This window comes from Engraulis encrasicolus, chromosome 15 (assembly GCF_034702125.1).
Source record: "Engraulis encrasicolus isolate BLACKSEA-1 chromosome 15, IST_EnEncr_1.0, whole genome shotgun sequence".
Lineage (NCBI taxonomy): Eukaryota > Metazoa > Chordata > Actinopteri > Clupeiformes > Engraulidae > Engraulis > Engraulis encrasicolus.
This window is the reverse complement of record NC_085871.1, coordinates 2,630,886-2,651,806: the sequence shown is the minus strand read 5'-3', so window position 1 is coordinate 2,651,806 and position 20,921 is coordinate 2,630,886. Positions and strand designations below refer to the sequence as shown.

The following is a 20,921-nucleotide window of genomic DNA, read 5'->3' as shown; positions in this document are numbered from 1 at the left end:
ATCCTGAAGATTTGTTAACATGGTAGAAACTGGTCACGATCTTTTGGGAAAGCCTTACATTGTGAAACGCTGAAGTTATCAACCTACAACACTTTTTTTCAGAACTCAAATAGATGTTTCATGGCCTATTGACTTTATTTTTGTGCATACAACATGGGAACATTCATACAACAGGGAACTCAAAATTTGTACGCGACTGCTCAGGATTAGTAAACACTTTATTGGTGATGACAAGAAATTGACAAGTCGTGAAAGTCGTCTGCCCCAATATCAAAAATAAATCAAGTACTCATTCACAGACATTTCAATCCAGAGCGAGAGAAATTCATTAAATTCATTCATATCTTTTTGGCATTGACAAGAGTAAGCTCCGATTTGAAGAATTCTTGCACTGTTCTGCAGAGGGGTGGTGACACTTCACAACATCCAGAATTGATGTCAACATGCTTGCCTTGTATGCTAGCCATATGCAATTGCTTTGGGGTGGAGGGCTTAGATGAACTTCTAGTTATTTATGCAAAGCCCTCGTGGTAGCAGTCAGTCTGTTGGGTAGGGCAGTGAAATTAAAGGCTTCCAATGAGGTCAATCATCACATTAATCTAAGCCTGACCTTCGCATACTTTGTAACATACACCCTAATGTCCACACGCTCTCACACACACACACACACACACAGTTTTCATGAGCTAGGTTAGGTTCAAATTATTGTCAAAGTAAATAAAACATAGGAACATTGGAATCAATAGTCTCCAGGCATATAGTTGATGTAGCTCTGTGTAAGGTTCCCACCTCTACTAATCGATTATTTGCTAACACTGTCTAATCAGGTACTTTAAATCCATTATGTCAAGAGGTAAAGTGTATTATGAACAGTTTTCCCAGGACAACAAAACCATGTACACAAAGTTTTCCAACAGAATTAGGAGAGGAGAGCTACAAACTAATCAGGTAAATGGGGACTTCATCTCTTGGAGAACAACTTTGACATTGGGAATGGGACAGCACAGGACCATAAGTGGTTTAAAAAAACAAACAAACGAAAAACAGAACAAATATTTTCTTCTCCTTTTTTTGCTGTCAAAAATACAATGTTAAAATCTGTTGGCTCTAGTCATTTTCTCATTTCATGTGCTCCAGTATTTCAATTTCAACAGTTGCCCCCTTGCCCCAATAACTGGGGTCAATTAAATAAATGTTTGTTTACAACGCAAACAAAGAAAAACAAAAGAAAAAGAGGTAAAACACTATGGCCAGCTAACAGGTTCGTCATTTACACACTCCCAACATGGGTTTTGTTTGAAGGTGGATAGTCCAATGCACAGCTAGTGGTAGGCAATCTGTGTAGGTTCAGAAAAGACAACAAGGCAGGAATTCATAGTGACTGTTGCTAGTGTCCTTGTTTTTCTTTCTCTCATTAAAAAAAACAAGAAAACAAGAAGAAATGATGAAAAAAAACCCTAATAAAACAAGACCATGGAAGAGATTTCCGGTTGTATGTACAGTAGGTGTGGCGGTGTTGGCGCTGCATTTTCCGCATGCAAGGAGCAGATGTTGCTGTATGTGACAAGAATATAACACGTTTCATTTCAGCACATGGAATTCTGATGAGTCAATTTGAGAGAGAGAGAAAACACAAATCAAACATTGTAATCTCTCTTTACACCAACAGTCGGCTCATTCCTCTCCCAGTTACCGTCATGGATATGCATGTGCTGCGGCACAACATCAAAAGCCACAAGGCAAAAACAAACAAAAAAACTGAGGGGAAAAATCAATAGCTTCCTCAATTCCGTTCCACACAGTCTGAAAGTCACTCCAAATTAATAAAATAAAATAAAACAAAAACACTAATTAAGGACCAATTCAGCAGACTTCACTTCCTGTTTCTAAAATGACAGCAAGTTGGTTTTGATTGTGTTATGTACTCATTTATTTGGTCATACTCTGTAGCATTTGTTGATACAGCAGACGTATGACTGAACACCCGAGACTCACACAAGTCTGACGGTGTGGTGTTGAAATGGATAGGACTGGTGAATCTGAAACCAGGGCACTACTATGAAAACCAACTGTCTGCTCCATCACCTCCCCTAAATTCATTTTAAACTCTCAAGCATGTAAAAAGAAGAAAAAGGGGGAAAAGAAAGGGGAAAGGCATAATAATCACAGTCTGCATTAAATAAGAATTCGTCAAAGCAACCTTTTTTTTCTTCCTGAACACAAAATGGTGGATTTACCTCAATATCCAAACATTCCAATATTATACACAAAAAATAAAAAAATTCAACCAATAAAGCTTTTCCCCCTCCCCCACACAAATTCAAACAAAAAAAATGGCTGATACTATTCAGGCTTTTCACTCATTTTTTTCATAAACTTGTAGGCAACGGTTAATAGGCTTCAAAAACACTTTCCCTTGGGGTTCTCCATTCAACACTGAAGCCTGTCACTCCTCGCTCAACCCCCCCTCCTTAAATTCCTCCCCCACAAACTTAACAGTTTCCCGTCTCTTCAACTGGGTTAAACCAATCCCTGTGCTCGTCCCAGGGCTTAGTCCACACCCCCACATGGAGAGCACGTCTTGTGATTGGTCGATGGCAGAGGGAGAATGGGCAGGAGGAGAGAGCAGCATGACTACACTGACAGGCAACAAATGGCCCAGCGTCATGCAAGTCCATTGTCGGCACCTCGTTTTGTTTTTTTATTTAGTTTCTTCCCTCTACCCTTGGCTTCGGGCTAGGCATCATTAGCGATGCGCTGTTTAAGTGCTGAAGCAGCAGTTGCTAAGCTAAGCTCCGTCTGTCTGTCTGTTATGTTGTGTTTGTAAGTGGCACAGGTGAACGCTCTTTTTCTTCTCCCGTTTCTCCTTTTTCAAAAGAGTCTTTTTCAACCGTTGCTCAAACTTCCATTTTCTTTCTTGATAGTTTTGCTTTTCTTTTCTTTTATAGTTTGGCCCGCTGGAAGAATGCCTGTCGGGGAAAAGAAAGGGGAAAAAAATATTCAATGATTCTGAGAAATAAAATATTTAAAATGAATTTTTGAAAAGACTTTTGAATGTCACTGATGTGAAGTAAACGACAAGCATGTTTGAACCTCGGAGTACTAAGGCAGGATCATCAACATACCTTCATGTAATTTTTCAGAACCTTGACGTCAGCTTGCTGAAGCACTTGACAGAGTTCCTGATGATGGTTAAACCATGAATGAGGTTAATTAAATGGAAAACAATGAAGTAAATGTATATTTAAATACACGTATTAAGTGCAATGACCGGTACCCGTAAAGTGCAAAAGTTAAAAAAAAATCACAATGGCAATCTATCTTATCGGGCCTCTTTATTGCAATGCATATTAGCTGCAGGTTTTTGGCAATATCTAGCCAAGTCATTAGAAAGAAGTCCAAAGACTTCCTGTGATTTAGGAGTGAAACACATTACCAGTAGACATAAAACCAGTAGACACTGCACTGCATTCTGGCCTTCAATTGCTGTCCAGCATAAAATCGCAACACATATGGTAACGCATGCATCCCAATGTGTATCCAATCATGACCCCTTCGTGATGCGTACTATGTCATGAGGTTGTTGACAATACCCAGCTCTACTGCTGCGTCAGCTTTCATTTTTTGTTGTAATTGGCCGTGAGATTCAGAGTGTCAAGTCTGCTTACCTGTGTGATATCTGGCGATACTTGAAGGGAGGGAAGGTACTCCTGCTGGAGGAACTGAATGAACTCCGGCCCCTGCGAGACACACACATGAAGCTCACAGTAAGGGGTGGTCCCAACCGGGACAACCGGACACTAACCAGGGGCGCCGCCATCACGACGACCAACCTGACGTCATCTTGAAAATTGCCAATTAGTGCTATTAACATATGATTTCTGTGCTATTGCCACTCTATTGCAACACTAAAAATTAATATTAGCGTTTTTAACGGCTACAGGTGTGGTGTGGCCGCAGGTCTGGAGAGGGCGCCAGTCATTGTAGGACTGCCACTGCTCACAGACAACAGCAGAACCGATAGCGGTTCTGTATGAAACAACAACTTGATTACAATATTCAAATGACTCTTCAACACTCCATGAATTGCAATTACGACACTGATGTACAGATCAGATGTAGTCATGTGAATACTGAAGTGAAGATGTAGTGCGTCAACTTACCCTCTTGAGATGAATCATTTTCAGGGTTAGTGTACACTCTGACAATGTCTGAGGAAACAAACACACGAAAAGTTTCAGTTTAGGGAGGAAAAAATACTGGAAAATGCATGTTTGAAATAGTTTTTATGAGAACCCCTTGTGACATTGTGTGGATATGGATATGTATATATGGACTTCATGTACTGTTGCATCTTTTGTATCAATCAATTCAACCCATCAACTCAGTTGATTTGCCAGACACATACAAAAGATAAATAAGGATAAATTTGAATTCTCTGTTAATATAATTGTTATTAGTGTTTTAATATTTTAATTTCGAATGGAAATATCAGATGATAATCCATTTCGAATTTCCTGCTGCTGCCTTAACATCAGATTTGCATGACTTTCATCGTGTTTTAGAAAAGAGCTGTGCATTTGATTTATTATAATTTTACATTATTTATTTGGTGACTTACTAGGACAGTCTGTGCATCTGAGAGGTCAAAGGTGGGCTTGAGGGGAGCCAGGAAGCATGCTGGGACTATGTGCTTATAGATGAAGTCAGGGAAGCCCACCAGGCCGTCTTTACCTCCTAACAGAGGAGAGGAAGATAGGAGAGAGAGGACAGAGGAAGAGAGGAGAGTGGGAAGAGCAGAGATGAAAGAGGAGAGGGACAAGAGGAATAGAGGGAAGAGAGGAGAGAGGGTAGAAGGGGACAAGAGGGAGATAGGAAGAGAGGAGAGAAGGAGGAAATGGAGAGAGGAGAGATTGAAGAAAGGAGAGAGGGAAGAGGGAAAAGAGGAATAGAGGGTAGCAGGAAGGGAGGAGGGAGGGAAGAGAGGGACAAGAGGAAGAGAGTAGAGAAGGAAGAGGGGAACAAGAAGGAAAGGAGTAAGGACAGACAAAATAAAGGGAATAGACAAAGACAGGAGAGAAGGAGGAGAGGGACAAAAGAGACAAATGAGAATCAGACATGGTGAATTTCTTTCGTGCATTGAGATGGTTTCTTGGCCAACTTTATTTACAGGTTTCAAGTACGAAAAAAATGCCAGGCCCTACATGAACATGGAAGAGTTCATCTCACCCTCATGAGAAACTGTTTGCCTTCACTATATTTTTCTTCCCTTTTATCTACTTAACAAACCAGACGGACTCAAAAAAAATCCCACAAGGTTGCGTTTACCTCCCCAGGGAAGCAAGGAGAGGACAGGCAAAGCAGCATACCTCAGCCTGAGAGGAGGAGGGCTGAGAAACGACACCATAAGAAAAAAAAGCCAAACCCTCTATGAAAGGACATAGCAGTTGAATGTTTGTTTTTGTCAGATATTCAGCAAGTCTTCTTTGAAAACATCAACAGTTGCAAGGAGCTTTTTCATAGTCCTTTGGTTGTGTTGATCGCTTCCACTATTTTACTGCAACACACTGCGTTTCACAGGGCCAGGAAAATGTTATCAAGCCTTCTACATTACAAAACACACCCAAGCCTGAAAAGGAAGTGACTTTTGATTTGGGCATATAATGCAATAAACCATTATTTCCACACATATTGGAACCCCCTTGTCACAGAACCACAAAGTTGGTTTATGAAATTGCACAGGGTCTTTTATCCTTCCTCTTAATTTTATGTCGCTTGCAAAAACTCAATATGCCAATACGTCAGCTAGTTGGTCTGCTTTTTGGAGTGTTTGCATGTGACATAGGGTTTTTTAGGATAGAAAGGTCCACAGTCCTAACACAACACTCTCTTATCCCTAATGCCATAAGAGTGTTTAATGACAGATACACATGCCATGCACAGCCAGTGCACAGTTTTTATGTTTTCTATGGTTTTTATTATATTCTTTATGTTCTGCTGTATGCTGAGTAAGTATGTATGTAATACAGTGATTATTGTCCCAAGGGGGAAATTTGTCTTGGGCTTCAACAAAGTATACTCTATTCTATTCTAAAGTAGAAGTAGGCCATGCAAAAAAGAGCTGGACAAGCTTGGTGAGGATGACAAAGCAGGTTTTACAGCCCCCACATCATCCATTTATATTTCCAAGACTTGATTCCCTTCTATATTTCTATAGTACTTGTAATAATGATGATACTGATGATGATACTATGAAAATAGTGCGCACCCCAGAGCTCCACGAACTTGGTGAGGATGATGAAGCAGGTCTTCTGGGCGATGGGGTCGGGAAAGTCCACAGCTCCCTGGATGATGGTGAAGAGAACCCGCTCCACGTTCTCCGCTCCTGGTGGTTGAATCAAAGACAAAGAAAAGTTTCAAGTACCGGTATGCACAGAACAGGTATACAATTTCAATATAGAGGCACAGGTTGTCGGTTTACATTCCCTCACACACAGGTGTGCACAAGACAGGTATGAGATTCAGCATACATGCTATCACATGCAAACACCCAAGCTGTAATGATGGGATTCTACGCATCATTTGACAAAGAGGTTTGACTGCTTTTATTTCTTGCTCGCACAGACTATACTGTGTTTGACTTTCACCGTAGACTTTCACCTAACCAACATATACTGTTATGAGGATGATTCTTTCATGTACTGTAAGCAAGAGAAGTGGTATGGTATGTCCTGCCTTTCGTGTTGACCCATTGGCCTTTTTAGTACTTCAATTGTCTTTTAGGGCCTTTATTATGACGGGACAGTGTGAGAGGAGACAGAAGTGACTGGGAAATGACCCACGCCACACTCAAACCTGGATCCTCATGCAAGTCCATACATGGGGGGCTTAGTGCACTCTGCCTCATAAGTAACAACAGCTCTCATAGAATAGAATAGAACAAAACAAAAAAAGAGTAGACTAGTGATGTGTCTATTCCTTTCTATTCTTTTTTTTTTAATTCACGCATTATTCATTCATTATAATTCATTTATGGTTTGAGAAATTACATAAGATTTTACCCATGACATCAGGGCTTGACACTGGCATCTGCCAACTGACCAAATGCTGGTAAAACTAAATGCTGTGGCTGGTAATAATTTCAGAGTCACTAGCCAATTTGGCAGGTAGCTTATTCTATGGTATGACATATCAAAATAGCCTATAGCCTATTCTGCACGTTAGATATAGGCATACAGTGTCATGATAAATAAAAAAAACAATATCAAGTTTGTGGCTAGTAGAATAGCTGCATGGCTAGTGACTCGAGAAAACGACTAGCCACAATGGCCAGCAAGCGAAAAAGTTAATGTTGAGCCCTGCATGACATGTCTAGTAGTACATTGTCATTTATATTTAAAAAAATGCAGTACAGTGAATCATTTCTGTTTGCAACACACTTTTCATTCGTCCCTCATGCAGGGGTCTATGCAATGAAAAAAAAAACAACACGAAAAAAACAAAATAGGAGCACAGATAAGAATTTAGGAGCACAGACGCACAGACAAAAAGGGTCTAAGAGAGTAGGCTATGCCTTTTTCCCCACACACATAGGCGTACACATTCTACATGAGGGGTGCTGGTCACAGGGCCAGTTTTTCAAAATTCCTCCCAGTAAAAGGGCTGAACAACATATTACACATTTATGTCTATATTCACATTCATTTCTATATGCAGCCCGATGTCTCCTCTGCTGTGTCAATGAAGGCCTGTCGCCTAACTCATTATCATACAACTGTAAAACAAAGCCTGGGGAGTGTCAGTAAACTCATCCCAAATGTCCCTTCTCTGAAGGTTTTTTTTATTGCTCCCAAACCCAAGTTAACTACAACAACTTGACTAGGCTTTTGATCCCTCTGTCTCTCAAGCACTCATGGTTTTCTCTATTGGATGTATTTTCTCTAGGAGGAAAATGCGAAGGAAAAAAAAACGGAAATCATTAAAAAAAAAAAAAAAGAAGAAGTAAATATATAATATATATATATATGCGCCATAGTTTCCTCAATGTATGGGAAACACTGCGATCATAATCAGGCAACCGACTAAGCCACGGCTGGGCCTATCCCCATCTATTCTAATTCTAGAACTACTGGTACTACTTATTTTGCCACTCACCCTGGTTGGCCATGACTTCGTTCATGCCGCTGCCGGTGACGGTCTGGATGAAGCTGAAGTAGCTGCGGCGCAGCATCTGCTTGTCCAGTGCGGCCGTCTGGTCGTTTTCCTCCGCCGGCCGACCCAGCACCTCGAAGATGGCCAGCACCAGCGGCATGAAGACCTGCTGCAGGAACGGAGACACCTGGCCCTGGAGGAGGGAGGGAGGGAGAGAGAGGGAGAGAGAGAGAGAGGGACATGAGAGAATGAAGGTGTGAGTTAGTGAGAGAGTGTGTGTGCATGTTTTAACGAGTGAGTGAATTAGAGCTCCACTTTTTGAACTTGGCTGTGATCTGAGTGAGTGAGTGAGTGAGTGAGTGAGTGAGTGAGTGAGTGAGTGAGTGAGTGAGTGAGTGAGTGAGTGAGTGAGTGAGTGAGTGAGTGAGTGAGTGAGTGAGTGAGTGAGTGAGTGAGTGAGTGAGTGAGTGTCAACATCTCACTACACCTTGAACTAGCTGTGATATGGCTGTGTGTGTGTCCACTATATCTTGAACTTGGTGGTGATCTGGCTGAGTTTGTGTGTGTGTGCGTTCTTCTATACCTTGGTGATGTGTGGGTGTGTGTGTGCGCGCGCTCCAGTATACCTTGAACTTGGCGGTGATCTGGCTGATGAGGGGGATGAACTCCTGCAGGTCCTTGGGCTCGCAGTCCTTGAGCATGTGCTCGGAGGCGGCGGGGATGAAGGGCAGCACCTCCTCCTCCAGGCAGATGATCATGCGGTGCAGGAAGGAGCGCACGGCCGAGCGCAGCTGCGCACGCTGCACCGGGCAGCTCAGCGCCGGCAGGAAGGTCTGCAGGCAGTCGCGGTACACCTCCGAGCAGCCGCACGTCTTCACCGTCTGCTTGTTGCTGAACGCCTTGCTGGTGCGGCTGTACGGAGAAAAGAACAAGGGATGTCAAAAAAACTATATGAATGTTGAATATCAGGAGGATTGTTCAAATCATCAATAGCAATGCATGACTTTTCAACTTTTTGCTTGGGTTTACACTTGCATTTCTTGTGAAAGAGGACAAACCAACACATGAACCAGAGGGCTGTTTGTGGGGGGAAGCATTCCTGTTTTTAAGCTGATGAAAGAAGTTAAATCAATTAAGAAGGTCTGCAGGTAGTCACGGTACACCGGAGAGCAAGATCTGGATCTAGTTAAGTGGTTGGCGCCAAAGCCACGTCATAGTCATAGTGTGCGTGTTTCTACCTACCTAGCGAAGCTGACAGTGTGGCTTAGGCAGTCTTTGAGCGCACTCTACCTCTCCTCGCCCTGGTGTGTGTGTTGCCGTGTACAGATCAGGAGCGAACGGAGCGAACAAAGAGCCGGAAGTCATTATTTCTCTATGGAGGGCACGCGACCTGCGCTACCAAAGCGAATTCGCCAGGAGCGAAGCTTCTTGCGCGACCAGAGCGAATTTTGACGATTAAACTAAATCTAATCGCAGGCGAATTCGCTCTGACGCTGTTCGGCGAAAACCAATCGGAACGTTCATATCTCCGAATGTCCCAGGCTGTCAAGCCAGAGCTGTTATGTGATTAGCTGAACCAAACATGTTAATGCTGCGTCTGGAGCAAATACAGCGAATTCAAGGCGAAACTTCTTCTGCTACCCACGCTACCAGGCAGCGTAGTTCGCTCTTGGTCTGGACACGGCATGTGTGTATGTGTATGGCCTGGCTAAGGCAGTGTGCAAAAAGTGTGTGCACGTGTCCACCCACCTGGCGAAGCTGACGGCATGGCTTAGGCAGTCCGCGAGCACGCTCTGCCTCTCCTCGTCCGTCTCCTGGGGCAGCTTGGCGAGCAGCAGGCGGAAGCCGTCCATCAGCGGCGTCAGGAGGCTACGCATGAGAGCCTGCTTCCTCTCCGCCGGACTCTCGCCGTTCACGATCAGGATGCCTGCCGTCTCGTAGATGAACAGCTGGTCGTCACTCGTCACCAGTGCTGGGAAACCATTCTCCTACAGGGTGTGCGAGGTGCAGGGTGTGAACAGGGGAGAGACAAGGGAGATGGAACACAACATTTCAAACTTAAAAAACGGAGTTCACCCCTTCCACAAGTTTTTTCTTTCAACGGCATGACCACATGTTTTGGTCGATTGGGCTTGGGTACACAATTCTAATGTCAAGAGAATTCACCGCGCTCTCCAAAACAACGTTGAGATTCTGGAGGCTACCTATGCAATTTCTCATAGGAAAGGTGTGGTTTACGATTGCCCATGGCCATGTATTGGCCGTTACGAATTCATCATTTGGTATATACATAGCCCATAGCCAATCGTGTCATGTTCAAATGAGCGGCTATACTCGCGCCCGGCTACAGGTCATGTTTAAATGAGCGTCTATACTCACGGGAGGAGCCAACTCCAGCAGGTCTTGTATCCTGCTCAAGATGTCCTCAATGAAAGCATTCATATGTTTGCTGTAAACACAGACACACACACACAGACAAGTTAGGCAGTTCATTAGCAATACATTGTTAATTCATTCTGATATGATTAGATCACCATCATCACCATTATCGGAACTACAGCTTGTGTGTAGGTGAATGTAGAGTGACCCACTGCAAGGTATTGACAACATTATCACTACATTATTATTATCATCATCTTAGAATATGTTTACATGGTGAGGATCAAAACAGATGACACAAAAGTGGCATCTCGTCTCCCATTTTCGAGGCCTTTTACACAAGAACAATTGTGAGTGGAAACGTCAAAATATTTAATCTGAAGAGTCTTTCGTTTACACGGCAACCTCGCTTAAACCTGTAGATGTGCGATGTGAAGGTGTATGGGACGTGAACATGCTTTGGCCTTTTTGACGGTTAGACGCAAGATACTTCTGATAAAATATTTTGTAGTTTTCCCTCACATTCTCCTATAAACGGACACTTAGCTAAAACTTTAATGTGGATGCGAAGTGACTCACTGCAAGGAGGTAGAGGTAGTAGAGGAAGAGGTAGGCCTGTATCATTAATATCACGATGATCATCATCATCACCAGCAACAGCATCCAAATTATAGTTTTATGGCGAGTATGTGAATGTAGAATGACTCACTGCAAGGTCTTGACAAAGCGAGAGAAGAGATAGGACCCTATTTTTACTCTATATTGTCATCACTACCTTATTAAAAGCTTTAATGTGAATGCGGAGTGACTCACTGCAAGGTCTTGACGAAGCGGGAGAAGAGGTAGGCTACGCGGCTGCGCACCTTTGGGCTACTGTGTCTCAGACCCCGATGGTCCAGAAACGCCATCTGCGGACACACAAGGGACAGTACACACCATCAGTGTGTGTGTGTGTGTGTGTGTGTGTGTGTGTGTGTGTGTGTGTGTATATGTGTGTGTCTTGAGAGATATAAAAAAAAAGATACAGTAAATAGAAAGGGAGAAAGGGCAGACAGACAGACAGTGTTTTAGCATGTGTGAAAGCATGCTTGATGAAATGAGATCATTCCCTGGAGTAAACAGGTAAACTGACATAAAATGATATAATCATCCACTCCAAATCATCCCTTCACAAACAGACACGTGATAACCTGCTGCCAAAGTGCTGACTGAATTAGCCCTTCCCATATCCCCTGAAGCAGTCCAGTGTGATGAGACCAGCACCATTTCCAGCTGAGCTACTTTGAAGGGCTTGTGAAATATTCGAACCCAGACAGAGAGAGACATACTTACCAGGACATTTGGAATGTGTTGAGGCTCCACGAGGAAGAACTTGTCATAGCGCACCACGGTCTCGAAGAACTCCAGCGTCACCGAGGTGTGCTGGTATCCACTGACCCCGCTGTTGACCAGCTGCACAGATAGACAATCAGAGGTGTCAAAATTATTATTATTATTATTTTGTTCTCGTCTTGTGGATATACTCTAGAACAGCGGTGTCAAACATGAGCCCCGGGGGCCAGATGGTTCAATCTAGAATTCAATCTAGACCCCAGACTTCAGAATGTCAAAAAAAGAGGTTCCAGTAAATCTCTAGCCGATTACAATATTTTGCTGCAGTTGTCTAAGATTTCAGGTTTTTAATCCTTGAGAACAAATGTGTTTTTGGTTGACATTTACAGTCAATGCTCCTGATATAACTGCCTTCATCCACCTCGAGATTGACTAGCAATGTGAATCCAATATGAAGCAGAAAATTGCAACATTTCACAATTACATCACTGGTCCTGCCCACTTGAGATCAAATAGCCTGTATGTGGCCCCTGAACTGAGTTTGACACCCCTGCTCTAGAATCTACAGTCCTACATTGGGAAGGAGAGAGGGAGGGATAGGGAGATTTTATAATTTGTAACACCATGTTGGATATTATGATGGGCAAATTGAAGACAGTTGTGTGACCTACCGTCCTCATCAGGTCTTGCAGGGTGGACACCTTGGCTGTATCGCCAGTGAAGTGTGCTCCGTGCGAGGCGGGCAGAGCCTCCCCCAGCATGTAGAGCAGTCTGATGGCCACCTCCACCTCCATGAAGGGAGCCGTCTGCCAATTCCTGAAGAACACACATTAACACACGTGAATTAACAACAGGAGGCGCACCACGCACGCACGCACACATCTCCATAAAGGGAGTGCCTGCCGGTTCCTAAAATACACACATTAACACCCCTGTATTACCAAGGCGAGACACACAAACACAGACGCACACATACACAATCCTCCTCATCCATTTCATATAATGTTCCAAGAGGCCAATGTTTAAATGATGCTAAATACTACTAAATAATAATAATACTACTAAACTGGAAAATTAAATGTATTGTAAGTCTATTAAATGTAAGTCTTTGTGCTCAGCACTATGCAGCACTTCAGAAGGTGAAAACTGAAAGGAATTTCTTAGCTCTGCAAGAGTAGAAGCTTGCTTGTGCCTACTCAGATATGTAATGACTTATGTATGCTTTAAGACATACAGATCTTGGCTTGGAACACAGAGTACCCATCAATAATTGAATGTACAGAAAAATGACCCAATATGGCAAGTATGGGCTCTGTGGTGGTTAAAGGTACAATGTGCAAGATTTTTAGTTGTTTATTTCCAGAATTCATGCTACCCATTCACTAATGCTACCTTTTTCATGAATACTTACCACCACCATCAAATTCTAAGTATTCATTATGACTGGGAAAATTGCACTTTTCATACATTAAAAGGGGATCTTCTCGATGGTCTGCCATTTTGAATTTCCAGAAATAGACATTTTTAGCTGCAAAAATGACTGTACATGGGCCATACTAGAAAATATTAGTTTACTACTGAGTAAAGTTTCATGACAAAGATCAAATTTGGTAATAGGCAAAACAGTTTCCATGAGCAGCATAGTTCCATAGTTCCACAGTACCATTTTTGACCATTTCCTGCACAGTGTACCTTTAAGGTGGCAGAGGAGCAGTTTGGCAACTAGAAGATTTCAGGTTTGAGCCCCGCTCTGCCTGACCCCATCAATGTGTCCTTGAGCAAGATACTTAACCCAAAGCTGCTCCAGGTGGCAGGGTGGTACACTGTGTGACAGCCACTGCCACCAGCATGTGAATGAGTGTATGTGAGGCATACAATGTGAAGCGCTTTGAGTGCTCGAAGGAATGGAAAGGCGCTATATAAATGCAGTCCATTTTTCATTTACAATAGGTGAAGGGAGGGCTCTGACCAGGTTTGAGATAGCATACCAGAACTACAGGTACAGTATACTGTTCGAAGTTGTTGAGTTGTAAGAAACAGGACTTTTTGGAGTTTAATTTGCAAGATGTTTTTATTCTCAAGCCGTTCGTCAATTTCTGGACAAGATCACGGAAAATGTACAACTCTGGAAACTGGATATGGAGATGATGGTGTGATGGTAAATGGTCTGCATTCATAGAGCGCCTGTCCACTCCTTGTGGAAGCACTTTACATTGTATGCCTCACATTCCCCTATTCACACTCACATTCACACACCAGTGGCAGTGGCTGCCACACAGTGCACCAGTGACTGGTTGCTGAATTGGCGCCTCTACCACCTGAGTCACCACCGCCCCTGTGGTGTGGCCAAATATGGGAGTGGAAGGATGACAAAAGTAAGGTCCCTATTATGACTTACGGTAAGCCAGAGAGGCTGGATAACATACTGTATATACATGTATGTACTCTTGCAATCAAACTGCCCTCTCTGTTAGGCTACAGGGGAGCCACAAGTCTCTAGACAGTAAACTACTGCAATACATGGGGAGTCACTGGACATGCAGGTGTATTTATCAGTACACACACGTACTGTAGAGTGTTGTACACACACACACCCCTCTCTCTCTCTCACACACACACACACACACACACATACTGTATTGTGTTGTTGAAGACCCTGCGCACAGCCTCCAGCAGCAGTTCGGGGGAGACCTGGGCCAGCCTATCCAGAAGCATCTTCAGCTGCTTACGGTACTCTACAAACATGGCCTCGTCCTCACCCTGGGAACACGCACACGCACACACTTAGATGAGCATCACCAATCATTTGAAATGTGATAAAACAAGATTATCACTCTCGCTGGCCCCCTTCCCCATGCATATGCAGTATGCTTACATAAATAAATAAAAATCCCACTAGCATTAACAAAGAAATGTAAAGACCCAGTCCACACTCAGACCCAGACACCACCTCCAACACACTCACACACTCACACACTCTCACGGCTATCAGAGCGTCTTACCTCATTTTCAAAGTTGTACTCGTCGTCATAGGTAAGTTTCTTCATGACTGCCAGCATGATCGCCTGTTGAAACATCCCACACATGAGCCACTGGCAAACGTTCACAACAGTAGCACAGAAGAACATAACATAAGATAACTGCCTGTTGCAAAGGTACAGGGATACTAAAAGATTTGACTCACCTCCACATTGGCCTTCTGTTGGTCAGTCAGAAGCGGAAGCTGAGGGGAAAAAGTATGAATGCATCTTAGCAACACAATCGCTTGTGCTTTACAGCCTTTTGAACAGTTGGTATAGCAGAAGCACAACAACATCGTACATAGTACAGCATAGTGGATGGCACAATCAAACAAACACTTTTACACAGCACAACATATACTCATTTTCTATGCATTCTGTGCGCCTCCTTTCATCACTGGCTAGCACTTTGGCAAAACACCGGAACTTAAAACACCTTATCGTTTCATTTGTAGATCCCACCAGATATGATTTATATCCCGTTTATATCCCGTATTTATACCCGTTTGAGCATGGGCAGGTGGTATAGTGGTTTAGTGTATTTTAGTTGGTATTAAGTGGTAGTCCAGAATTCATGCTGCACATTCACAAACGTTACCTTTTTATGCAAACACGTACCACCTCCATCCAATTCTAAGTATTCATTATGACAGGGGATCTTCTACATTTTCAGCCATTTTGAATTTCCAGATATACACATTTTAGCTGCAAAACCTACTGTACTTTAGTCATACTAGTGAATATTAGTTTATTACTTAGTAAATGCTCATGAAAAGATCCAAATTGGCAATAAGACAATCCTTGCGTGAAGTCACTGTTCACAATTTTCACGCTCCATCCAAATGTGGGTGGCAAGAAACAGTATGGTCACTTCGCCTTGTCTCGTGAATACACTACAAACACACTCAGAAGGTAAGCCTAACGACTTAACAATGCCGCCGTTTTCACATACATGGATATTTTAACACACCTGTTTGAGTATGTGCAGATAGTCGTGGCAGAAGGCCACTATGTTAGTGGAAATGTCATGGCCCTTTGTATAAGTAGTCTATGCTAATCGTTTGTTTTATCTAATAATTAGTCATATGAGATTAGGCCCTTGGCATATATTTAACGTACCTGTTTGAGTACATGCATATAGCTGTAGCTGTAGCCGTAGGTCACTATATCAACAGAGATGTCTTCGTCCTCATATAACTAGTGTAGCTAGACGCTACACGTTTACACGTATACCGATATTTTAATTTGTGATAAGTTTGATACATTATAGTTTGTTTAAGAGATCTTTAGCCTACCTTGAGCACGTGCAGATAGTCATAACAGAAGGACAATACATTAACAAGATGTCGTCGTCGTCCTCATATAACTAGTCTAGCTAAACCCTGTTAAAGCGTATGGATGTTTTAACACACCTGTTTGAGTACGTGCAGATAGTCGTAGCAGAAGGCCACTATGTTAGCGGAGATGTCATCGTCCTCGTGGACAAGCAGCTGCAGCATGAGGGGCACCTTGGCCTCGGTGGCACTGAGAGTGTCCGCCGCCAGCTTGACACTGCCCGCCTTGTGCAGCTTGCTCCAGCTCAGCACCAGGGACTGGCCCATGCCGTTCACCAGCCGCGAGAACTTGGCCAGGAAGTCCACGTCTTCCTCCTGGATGAAGGAAGGAAGGAAACACAGGACGTGGGGAGAGAGAGAGAGAGATAGAGAGATATAGAGATAGAGAGAGAAAGGTGGGTGTGTCAGAGAGAGAGAGAGAGAGAGAGAGAGAGAGAGAGAGAGAGAGAGAGAGAGAGAGAGAGAGAGAGAGAGAGAGAGAGAGAGAGAGAGAGAGAGAGAGAGAGAGAGACAGAAGCCGAGACAGACAGACAGAGAGAGGGCAGTGAGTGCGTGTGGCTGTGGGTTGTCAATTGGTGTGTGTGTGTGTGTGTGTGTGTGTGTGTGTGAAAGAGGAGGAAGAGGAAACAGAAATCTCATCTATGACCTCTGTGATTACAGAAATACAGCACTATGTCAACACTGCTTCGGGCGAATGGTCACATAATAATATTTTCAGCATTGCAAATTGCATAGCTTACACAGTTCATGCTTCCAACCGAAAGTGATTCAAGTAAGTTTAAACTCAATGGAATCAAACCTTGGTGTCCATTTTGTCATTACCATTACAGTTTCATTTCTAAGGCTTTTAGGCCTTTATTCAGATAGGACAGTGTGAGAACACACAGGAAGCGAGTGGGAAAGAAAGAAGACATAGTGCTGGAAAATGACCCAGTCCGGATTCGAACCTGGGTCCTCATGGGCAATGTAGCCCATTAGGATCAGGTGCATTAGCGCACTGTGTCACAGCGCCCCATGCTGTCCATTCGAATATTTCTAGTCATTGTGTCGTTCACCACTTTTTTTTCTTTTCTTGGTGCTGACGTTTCAGCACTTAGGCCTTCATCAGAGTGATATGGGTACGGTAGGGTATTGTACACTGTAACGTAATGGTACCTGTTCGACGTTGAAGAAGCCGGCAGACTGACGGTAGGGTATTGTGATATGGGTACAATAGGGTATTGTGATATTGTGTAGCAGGGTATTGTTTAGTAAGTGAAGAATTCTTGCACACCTCCTTGGTCAGGTGCGTACTGCGTAGGAGTGGAACCCCTGGGTCCCAATGTTAAAGCAAAGAAAGCTCCCGCACACAGTTCACATTTGCATGATTTACTCCCTTAAACCATGCAAATATGAACAGTGTGCGGGAGCTTTCTTTGCTGTAGCAGGGTATTGTACAATGTAACGTACTCGTACCTGTTCGACATTGAAGAAGCCGGCGAACTGACGGTAGGGTATTGTGATATGGGTACGGGTAGGGTACTGTGATATTGTGCAGCAGGGTATTGTACAATGTCACGTAATGGTACCTGTTCGACGTTGAAGAAGCCAGCGGACTGCAGCACCTGGCAGAGGGACTCCACCAGCTTGGTCTTGTCCACGGGGTCCATGCCCTTGTTGACGATCTCAAACAGGCAGTCGCACGCCTCTTCCCGCAGCTCCTCCACCGACATGTGGCTCAGCAGCAGGTTCACAAACCTGAACAGGCAGACAGGAGACAGGGAGAATACTAACCAGTCAGTCAGTCAGTCGTTAGACCCTGTACAATGAACCTCAGGGGTTCTTTCCATTTTCAAGCACGGGGCACAGCAAAAAATGATTCAACAATTCACCATTTCTGATGGATAAATAGTTGAATGCACTTTACTATAGGAGAGAGAACACCTGGTGTCAAAAGGGTTAAATGTAGCTCTGAGTGATGTTTCTCCTCCAGCTCGCCTTTATCAGAGACGGGTAGCAGAAGCGTTCTACTTCGAGCCTGTCTGTAGTTTGTTGTTCTAGGTGAGATGCAAGAAACAGCGCACAACTTGGAAGCGATTTCCTGTCCACTTGCAAGCATTTAGCGCTTTTTACCGTTGCCCATCTGGTTACCGATTTGGGCATTATCGCACCACGGCAAATAATGCAGCTTCATACATATTCTGTTACTCATCCGATTTCGTATTGCAACATTACCCTCGCGCTCACTTCCTCATGCGGTCATGTTAACGAAATCGTTTGCATTTGACAGAGGCATAACCTGTCACGTATCTCGAGGCGATTTTGAAAGTGTTTTGTATGAAGGAACAATTATTTTCGAATATAGCCTACGGTCATAATGGACTTTATTGAATGAACCCTTTACATTTAGCACACGCTTTTACCCAAACGTGAGGGCATGGCTAAAATTTAAAGGAAGGAGCAGGCTTACCATAGACAACATTTAAACCTACCCTCAACGACTAAATGAGTATGCGTCCTCCCGACAGTTTACATCGAGCTTCATATTCCGACACTGCTTTGGATACCCAAGCATTTCTCGTCCTCAAGCCATAATAAGCTACACTGAACTTGCATCTACCCATCTTGATTCAAGTTCATATTGTGCCTGTTCTAACCACTTTTAACTACTACTAGAACATGATTAAAGAAGGCTAAACGCTGCGCCCACAGGTCTGTGAGACTGCCCACCGCTGTGTGATGCCAGCAGCGGGCTGTGCTGCGCCACAGACACCTGGCTACAGCATGCAGCCGACAGCTACTCTAGGCTACTTTTCCGCATCTTGATCAGGAACGTGAACCGGTTAAATAATGTTTATAGCGCGAAGAAAATAGGCTTTTTTTCTTACACTCAAGCTACCCAGATGAAAAATATGACCTCCCACGTAAATATAATACCACACTTCCAAAAATGGCTAAATATAAGGCTTTATAAGACCTTAAAAATGATCTGGAGACCATGCATTGCGTGTTGTGTTTTTTCCCCACTTCTGGTCAGCAGTGTGACCTTAAAAAGTACCTGCACCAGGAAATCAAGATAAAAGGAGAGTCAGTTCAGTTGTTGACCTTAGCAGTTACACCTGTTGACAGAAAGCGGGATATACAAGGAAACAGCGAGTTGCTTGACCTTAGCTGTTGACTACTTACACCTGGACAAGGGCGGTTGCCCGTCCACAAGGAAGCAGTGAGTTGTTTGAGCTTAGCTCTTGTCCTTGCCCAACTGTGGCAAATCTTCCCCTCTACCTCCTGACACTGCACTGCACTAGCACTAGCACTAGATGCACTAGTTGCAAGTGCTTTGTTGCAAAATGACGTATATCCATTTAGGAACATTTTTGGAAATTTACATTTTTTGTATTGGGCATTGCAAGTGTGCTCTCAATTTTTTTAATGGCAAGAATTCACACATAGATATGATGTCTGAACAGTCATTTCCAATAATAATAAAAAGCTCCGTGTATATGAGAAGCGAGCTAAGCTACCGAGTAGAAGAGGTCATTGAAGATATATCGCCACATATTCACTGTATTCGCTCTGGACATGACATTGACAGGTTTGATTTAGCTTGTCAGCCTGGGACATTCCGAGATATGAACATTCCAATTGGTTTTCACCGAACCACGTCATAGCTCAAAATATTAGCTGACTTTCAATCGCCAAAATTCGCTCTGGTCAACCAGATTGGCCGACCCTCGATAGAAAAATAATGACTTCTGTCGCTCTAGTAGCGTAGGTCGCTCTTGGTGTACACACAGAGTAATGTAATGTACCCGGTGTGTGCTCAGCGTACCTGTCGTTGGCAATGAGATTGAGGTCGATCCAGGAGACGTAGGCTCCCACCACCTCCAGGCACTGGCAGGTGAGCTCGCTGTGGGACTGCTGGTAGGCCTGCAGGATCTGGTACCAGGACTCCACCAGGCTGGGGATACAGTGCTCACGCATGCCGTCCTTGATCAGCGTGTTCCTGCGTGTCTCCTGGAAGGGGAGGGAGGGACAGTATTAGTAATAGTAACGGCAATAGAAGGAATAACTCCACCAGGCCTGGCGATGCCCTGCTCGCACACATCGCCCATAAAACAAGACCCAGACACCTAAACTAACCCTTGATTCATTGATTAACCAGGCTGGGGATGCAGCGCTCACGCATGCCATCCTTAAAGGACCACTTCAGTCAATTTCAATATGCTGTTGTATTGCTCACTCTACCCTTGACTTGTCAGTACCCGGTGATGCCACATTTTTCGGCTCAGCCCTTTCCGAGATATGAACTATTCTAATGGGGGCAGCGTTTGTTTACATTTTTTTTTTTAATTAACATAGGCCTACTCCAAATATTTTCCCAAAAGGTACCGCTGTTTGCTAGTTGTCTGCTGATGTTGCATAACCTTTTGGATGTTTTTGGGAATAAATAAAAATGTTTTTTGAAATGTAAACAAACCGCTGCCCCCATTACAATGACCAGGATCTCGCAAAAGGCTGAAGAAGAAGAAGAAAAAAAAACCTGCATGTTGAAATTGACTGAAGTTATCCTTTAAGCATGCCAGCGGTTCCTACGCGTCTCCTGGAAGGGAGCAGAAGGGAAGGAGGTGGACAGTATTGAGGAGTTTGGCCAGTATATATATAACATGTTTTATCTGGGATTATTATAATAGGCTGGGGATCAGCATGTTCCTGAATGTCTCCTGGA

At 43.6% G+C, this 20,921-nt stretch overlaps 1 protein-coding gene across 3 annotated transcripts in view; it reads right to left on the bottom strand.

The window, feature by feature from the left end:
- Positions 1 to 200: 200 nt before the first annotated feature.
- xpot (exportin, tRNA (nuclear export receptor for tRNAs)) overlaps positions 201 to 20,921 on the bottom strand; it is a 28,565-nt gene continuing 7,844 nt past the window's right edge. For all 3 annotated transcript variants that reach the window (XM_063216804.1, XM_063216802.1, XM_063216805.1), the window contains exons 7-25: positions 20,025 to 20,209; positions 17,785 to 17,953; positions 16,295 to 16,531; positions 15,047 to 15,085; positions 14,865 to 14,927; positions 14,498 to 14,622; positions 12,534 to 12,678; positions 11,863 to 11,982; positions 11,344 to 11,438; positions 10,531 to 10,600; positions 9,901 to 10,139; positions 8,778 to 9,063; positions 8,155 to 8,344; positions 6,269 to 6,385; positions 4,622 to 4,737; positions 4,164 to 4,211; positions 3,669 to 3,740; positions 3,126 to 3,182; positions 201 to 2,969 (exon numbers count right to left, since the gene is read on the bottom strand). In XM_063216804.1, coding sequence (XP_063072874.1) covers positions 2,943 to 2,969; positions 3,126 to 3,182; positions 3,669 to 3,740; positions 4,164 to 4,211; positions 4,622 to 4,737; positions 6,269 to 6,385; positions 8,155 to 8,344; positions 8,778 to 9,063; positions 9,901 to 10,139; positions 10,531 to 10,600; positions 11,344 to 11,438; positions 11,863 to 11,982; positions 12,534 to 12,678; positions 14,498 to 14,622; positions 14,865 to 14,927; positions 15,047 to 15,085; positions 16,295 to 16,531; positions 17,785 to 17,953; positions 20,025 to 20,209 — 2,400 coding nt within the window. In that variant the 3' untranslated portion in view covers positions 201 to 2,942. The remainder of the gene's footprint in view (positions 2,970 to 3,125; positions 3,183 to 3,668; positions 3,741 to 4,163; positions 4,212 to 4,621; positions 4,738 to 6,268; positions 6,386 to 8,154; positions 8,345 to 8,777; positions 9,064 to 9,900; positions 10,140 to 10,530; positions 10,601 to 11,343; positions 11,439 to 11,862; positions 11,983 to 12,533; positions 12,679 to 14,497; positions 14,623 to 14,864; positions 14,928 to 15,046; positions 15,086 to 16,294; positions 16,532 to 17,784; positions 17,954 to 20,024; positions 20,210 to 20,921) is intronic.